Below are 6,767 nucleotides of genomic sequence, written 5' to 3'. Positions count from 1 at the left end.
CAACTGTTTCTGCAACATAATGTACAATATAACATGCAAGTTCGTAGTGTAGGTTTACCACTGACGGCCCTATAACCTGAACACTTTGATATGAAGAATAATCTTGAATTATCAATAAAATTGAGGGTTTGTTTTGTAAATATGGATTATTTTAGAATAAGGTTGCCTTGTTTCCCAAGCTAACTTTGGTTTGGATAGCAAGTTTAGTAGGTCTATAAATAGGGTCTAGATTATTAGTTTTAATGTGTGAGAGAGTCAAGAGAAGTCTTTTTCTCCTTGTGTGTTCGTGAAGTTATGTTCGTTTGTTAAGTTCGTTTAATTATATGAAAAGAGTCGAGGGTTGTCACCCCAATATCTCGTGTTGGTTTGTTTGATAAGTTCGTTTGATCTGATTGTTTGATTCATCTGGGCCAACATGATAAATAACTTTCTTGGATACAAAATCAAAGACCAATATGAACTCTTGGATAGATCTAGATAAAATGAAAGTGGTTGTGATTAGAAGTATAAAACATTAAATCTACCTTTAATACATATGCTGATATGCATTGCCAAAACTACCTTTAATACATATGCACATGCCAAAACTAAAAAAACAATCTGCATTTGGTACTTAAAAATCACTTATATTTATTAATTATTTACAATCATTCAAACAGTTGTTATTCCTTGAATCACCAATGTCTCCAGAAACCTGGGCCTTTTGTAATACTTCAACAACAAAGAGCAGCATACCACACTCACCGATGATGCAGCCATGGCGGCTCCGGCAATCCAAGGAGGCAGGCGGAATCTGGTGAACGGAAAAAGAACACCAGCAGCGATTGGTATCCCGAGAAGGTTATAACCCAAAGCCCAAATGTAGTTCAACCGGATCCGAGTGAATGTTTTTCTTGATAGATCAATGGCTGTGATCACATCTTCCAGATTGCTTTTCATTAGAACAATGTCGGCCGCCTCTATGGCTATGTCTGTGCCAGCACCGATAGCCATCCCGACATCTGCAGCCACCAATGCTGGCGAGTCATTGATCCCGTCTCCTACCATCGCCACCACATGTCCTGAAGTCTGAATCCGAAAAAAAAAACAGCTGAATGTTTGAGAGGAAAAAAAGTTGACCTTTTGGTGAAAAAGTTGACTTATTTGACTTTCGAGGAAACGTTGACTTTTTGTCTTTTTTTTAAAGAAAAGGTTGACTTCTTGAGAAAAAAATGTTGAAAACAGTTGACTTTTTAAGTAAAAGGTTGAAGACAGTTGACTTTTTGAAGAATCAAACCTGTAACTCCTTCACTTTCTCTGCTTTGTCCTCCGGTTTCGCTTCAGCGATGACATCATCAATTCCGACCTCCTTAGCAATGGAATTCGCGGTTCCCCAGTTGTCTCCAGTCACCACTATGCTTTTGACTTTCATTGACCGGAGTATAGCGATCACTTCACGAGCATTGGGCTTTAACGGGTCAGAAATGGCAAGAACTCCAGTGAGCTGACCATCTATACACACAAGAATCCCGGTCTGAGCCATTTCTTCAATTTCTGCCAAAATATCTTCAGCATCAATTGAGATACCAATGTTTTTCTTTAACATCAAACTCCTGTTTCCCACTATTATTTCTTTGTCCTGAACAGTGGCCTGTACGCCATGACCAGTTATTGATTCAAAGTTTCGTGCTTTGGCCCAAACGGGGTTCTCTTCGTCTCCTCTAAATTTCTTGGCGTATTCGACAATAGCCTTGGCTAAAGGGTGCTCACTGTTCACCTACAAGATGTGCATAAATGTCAAAGCCAGATGTTCTAGTAAAACTAAATCGTGTTTGATGAACAAGAGGTACCTCAGCTGCAGCAATCAATTCATAGAACTCTTTAAGTACCATGTTCTTTAACAATCTCGTGTTAACAACTAGTGGCTTGCCAATTGTAAGAGTCCCGGTTTTATCAAACACAATGCAATCCACCTGCAAAATGAAGCAAGCTTCAATGTTGGCTAACTCTAATATTTAAAGAACCGTATCAACCAATGTTGTCCACGTTGCCCATAAGCACATGCTTTTGGAGGATAAAATGACTAAACTGACCTTGTGTGCACTTTCTAATGCTTGGCCTCCTTTTATAAGAACGCCTTGAGTGGCCCCCACTCCAGTACCAACCATCACAGCAGTTGGTGTAGCCAAGCCTAAAGCACACGGGCAGGCAATAACCATAACTGAAATACCAAACTGAAGAGCAAGCTGAAAACTATCCATAGAAGACGGTATCCAAGATTTCGGGTATCCGTCTAATTTTCCAGAAACAAACCAAGCAAGCCATGTGGATAATGAAAAGATAATGACCTGCAGTGAATAATCAACGAAATAAATGTTTATTGAAAATGAAAAATAAATGTTTTCAAGCATTTTATATTGGAAATATAGAACCATAGACAAACCAGAGGTACAAAGAATTTGGAAATCCGGTCAGCAAGTTTCTGAACTGGAGCTTTAGCCATCTGAGCCGACTCAACAAGTTGCACTATTTGCGAAAGTGCACTTTCTGAACCAACCCGTGTTGCCTTAATATGCAAAACACCATTTTCATTAACCGTGCCTCCAATCACCGGGTCACCCTTCTTTTTACCCACGGGTCGAGCTTCACCCGTGATCATACTCTCATTAATATGACTTTGTCCCCAAGTAACAAACCCATCAGAAGCCACCTTTGCACCCGGAAGAATCTTGATGACATCATTCCTTTGAATCAGCCGACTGTCAATCTCTTCTTCATTTACAACATTCCCTTGATTATCAAAAGTCAACAGTGTCGCAGTATCGGGAGTCAAATCCATAAGCTTTGCAATCGCCTCGGATGTCTTTCCTTTCGCCATAACTTCTAAATACTTTCCGAGTAATATAAACGAAATGAGCATCGCACTTGTTTCAAAGAAATCAGTTGCTTCAAAATGCGGTGAAGCTGCAGCTCTTAACACAGAGTAAACTGAATAAAAGTAGGCTGCATTTGTTCCCAATGCAATTAAAACATCCATATTTGCAGAGCCGTGGCGTAAAGATTTGTAGGACCCGGTGTAGAATCTTCTACCGATATAAAACTGAACCGGAGTTGATAATATCCACCTTATTAGATGACCTGCAGTCATCATATTAACAACCTTTGTATCCAGTAAACGTTTGAGTCCCGGGATATACATGAACACCATGGAGGTTAAGAACACTGGAACTGTAAAAACTAAACTCCACATAAACGATCGTCTATATTGATTGATTTCTTCTTGTTTATGAGAATTCATCCCCTTGCTTTTGGGATATATCTTAGCCTGGAACGGTCTGGATGACTCAGAACCGATTGACTCGATTACTGAAATGAAATGCCGTGGCCCGGTTACATCCGCTTTGTAAGAAACAGAACACTTTCTGAGATTTGTATCAATATCCACCTTTACAACACCAGAAAGTGCTTGAAGAGATTCTTGGATCAGGTATACTGAGTGATCGTTTAACGGTCCATCAATTTGTAAACTTATGTTGCTAATGTGTTCGCCCGTGCTAATCAATATGGCTTCAAATCCAGTGTCTTCTATGGTTTCCATGAGTTGGTCATGGCTCACGGTTATGGGGTCATAGTGGACTGCAGCTTCTTCGGTCGCTAATGCAACTTGGGCTCCGTAGACCCCGGGTATAGCCCTTAAAGCCGACTCGACTGTACTAGAACAAGTTGTGCAGGTCATTCCTTTAATTAATATTCGACATATTTGAGTGGATTTTTCTTTTGTTTCCTCTTCGATTAGTATAGCTTCAAACCCGACATCTTCAATGGTTTCACGAATAGTTTCTTCCTGTAAAATAGCCATAATAGAAAGCATTGTTTAGCTTTCCACGAAATAATTATCAAAATGTATTATAACAAGCTCCTACAAAATTAGATAGGAATCTTGTACTACAGTTACAGAGCTTAGTCTGTAAACATGCATCCACACACCCCTTAAATTTATAAGTTATTCATTCAAGAACATAGAAATTGTACTGCAATCAATAGCATCAACAAGCAGTAGGAAATTGTTAATAATTGATGATGAACATTTGTAGTTAATAATTTTCATTGCAGATCAATAACAACAATATGGAGGTGAAATAATATATAGCTTGACCATTTAATTAATACGTTTGTGTAAATTTGGTTTCAAAAATCTAAACTGTAAAATATTTTTGCATGTTTTATTAATGTATTATGTTTTATGCCAACATAATAGAGAAACAAACAAACAAACAAACATGCCCTTTTGAAAAAAACAAGAAAAATAAATAATATTTTGTTATTTATATAAAGAAAACATAAATCAAAGGTAATATAAAAATGGCCTAATAGAGTGAATCATCAGTTTTTTTATTAAATACAAATCTAAATGGTTATAACTAAAATATTAGAGTCTAGAGGTTGATGGCCTAGTGGTAGAGACAAAGTCTTTTAAGTTTTAAACACTCAAGGTCATGGGTTCAAGTCCCGGGATATAAAGGAAATTTGTCTTTAAAAAAAAACTAAAATATTAGAATAACAAGTTATTTTAAGATTTATTATAAAATATTAGGTTAGAGACCCAATTCCATAACTTAAAAATGATAAAGTCAATAACTAGAGTAAACGAACTGGACAGAACAAGGTTGTGTTCATGTTCTAACATGTCCGTTAAGCTTTTATTGGGCAAGTGAATATTCATGTTCATTCATTTATTAAATGAACGAACATAAACCAATTTCCCGTCGAACGTTTGTTCGTTTACAGCCAATCTTTTGACATTTCAACCTATGGCGTTTGAATTATGTAACCATTTCAGCCCCTAATATTAACTTTGTTAACGTTTTCTGTTAAGTATCATTTAAGTCATTTTAAACATAAGGACTACTTATGTAAATTAGTAACGCCATATGATAGATTAAGTGATTAAGGAGCGAGAACCATTAAACCCTATTTTAATTTTTAAACACACTTTTGGTAACTAAGTTGTTAGAGCCCAAATATGATGGGCAAATAAACTGGTCAACAGAACCGGTTTTAAATTGATTATGTAGAAACTGGTTTGAACCGTAGGTTTCGAACCGGTTTGTAATTTTCTCCCCCAAAACCGTGCAAAAACCTGTCAAAACCCGAACCGAAACCGATCAAAACTTGATCAAGAAACCGGTTTCAACCCGAACCAAAATTGATTATAAACCGGTTTTGACTTTTGTTGACCAAACCGAACCGGTTTCAACCCAAAGAGGTTTTGAGTTATAAACCGGTTTGTGCACCCTAGGTGAGGGAACTCATTTGGCCTATAAACGCGACATCAATCGCTCATAGAGCTATGTTGGATAAGTCTCATACCATGTTTGTAATGGTTCAATCCATAACATGAGTTTTCTAGATAAACTTAAAAAGAAAAAACTTTACCTTTCTTAAGAAAATTGAACCCTACAATTCAGTATGAACACCTGTTATTTTAATTTTCAATTTTGCCACAATTACAACTTCAAATGCCCTAGAACAAAAACCCTTAAAAACTTCTGCATACAGACTTCACAAATCTTTACATCATTCAATTTCAAATCAACAGAAATGTAATAATTATCCGACCAATTAATTAATAATAAACAAAACTTACATTAACATAGCTAGGATAAAACATAACTTGAGCTCGATTATTCAACACGTCAACAACAGCCTCCTTGATCCCAGGCAACCGCTTCACCGCCTTCTCCACCGATCCAGCACACGCCGAACACGTCATTCCAGTAACCAAAAACAAAGCCCGAGCCTCCTCCGTTGCTTTCGTATTGCTTTCCACATCCACCAACGCTCCCTTCGGGTACTTAGGCATAGACGGGTAGTGCGGCCGCGGTGATAATCCACGGGAGTATCCATCACCCGTGCCACCTATGCACGCCTGTGATAATAACTTGGTACCCATTTTTGCTTGAATTTGATCTTTTTTTGTAAAGGCAGAATGGTTTATATCTTATGAATAAAATGTATGTAACGGTGATTGCGTACTGGATGAATAATGTGGGACCCAGCTAGCATCATATTTGCGCGGGTATCGTATGCATTTGACTTTATTGTTGTTTTATGTTTATTTATAGACAGTGACGTATTTTGTTATGTTTTTGCATTCTTATTTAACTTTTATTTTTTTATTATAAAAGAATATCGATCATTTTCATCGTAATGTGAATACGGTCAAAAGTCAAATTTAAACGACATTGAGTGTAATTTATTTTTAGATTCGAAGAGAACAAATTATAAAAGACGATCGAAATCACAATCAAATGAGAATAACTGAATATTGCCAATGCTAATCGAGTTGGCAAAATGGAATGTCAAGTTTCAGCTTACTCTGGGATGGAAAGTAATCGAGAACAAATCAAATAAGAACATAATGTAAGAAAATAAAGTGAACACGTGTGATGGTGGAGTCAGAAAAATTTTCTATGGATTCGTTATTTTTTGTTGCTCGGAGTTCTAATAACCGACACCATGTTATAGGGTTAGTTTGGGCCGGGAATGGTGGAGTCATAAAATACAATACCATAGAATTACATCAACATGGTAGCAGATCCGTTAACCTTATATTGTAAGATACAAAAATACGTTTGCTTTAAAAATGAGTTAGGACGCTAGGTCAATGAAGTTATTTAACAATGAAAAAATAACCAAATGAGCGGATTGCATGAACAAACAACTAACTTCTCTTAGTTTAACAATCGTTTTAACTTGATTAAGAAACATATAAACAAAATTAGACA

General features: G+C 36.8%; 1 protein-coding gene across 1 annotated transcript; it reads right to left on the bottom strand.

The window, feature by feature from the left end:
- Positions 1-639: 639 nt before the first annotated feature.
- On the bottom strand, positions 640-5,932 carry LOC143539614 (putative copper-transporting ATPase HMA5). Its single transcript, XM_077032884.1, has 6 exons — positions 5,627-5,932; positions 2,423-3,823; positions 2,073-2,327; positions 1,830-1,952; positions 1,277-1,756; positions 640-1,068 (listed from the first exon to the last, which is right to left on the bottom strand). Exons 1-6 carry the CDS (start codon positions 5,930-5,932, stop codon positions 652-654), a joined length of 2,982 nt encoding a protein of 993 aa, XP_076888999.1. The 3' UTR covers positions 640-651.
- Positions 5,933-6,767: the final 835 nt, after the last annotated feature.

Source organism: Bidens hawaiensis, unplaced genomic scaffold (genome assembly GCF_021521415.1).
Source record: "Bidens hawaiensis isolate Kalapana, Puna unplaced genomic scaffold, B.hawaiensis_p1.1 tig00011951_1, whole genome shotgun sequence".
Classification (NCBI taxonomy): domain Eukaryota; kingdom Viridiplantae; phylum Streptophyta; class Magnoliopsida; order Asterales; family Asteraceae; genus Bidens; species Bidens hawaiensis.
Note: the sequence above shows the minus strand (reverse complement) of the source record. Positions and strands in the feature narration are given on the sequence as shown.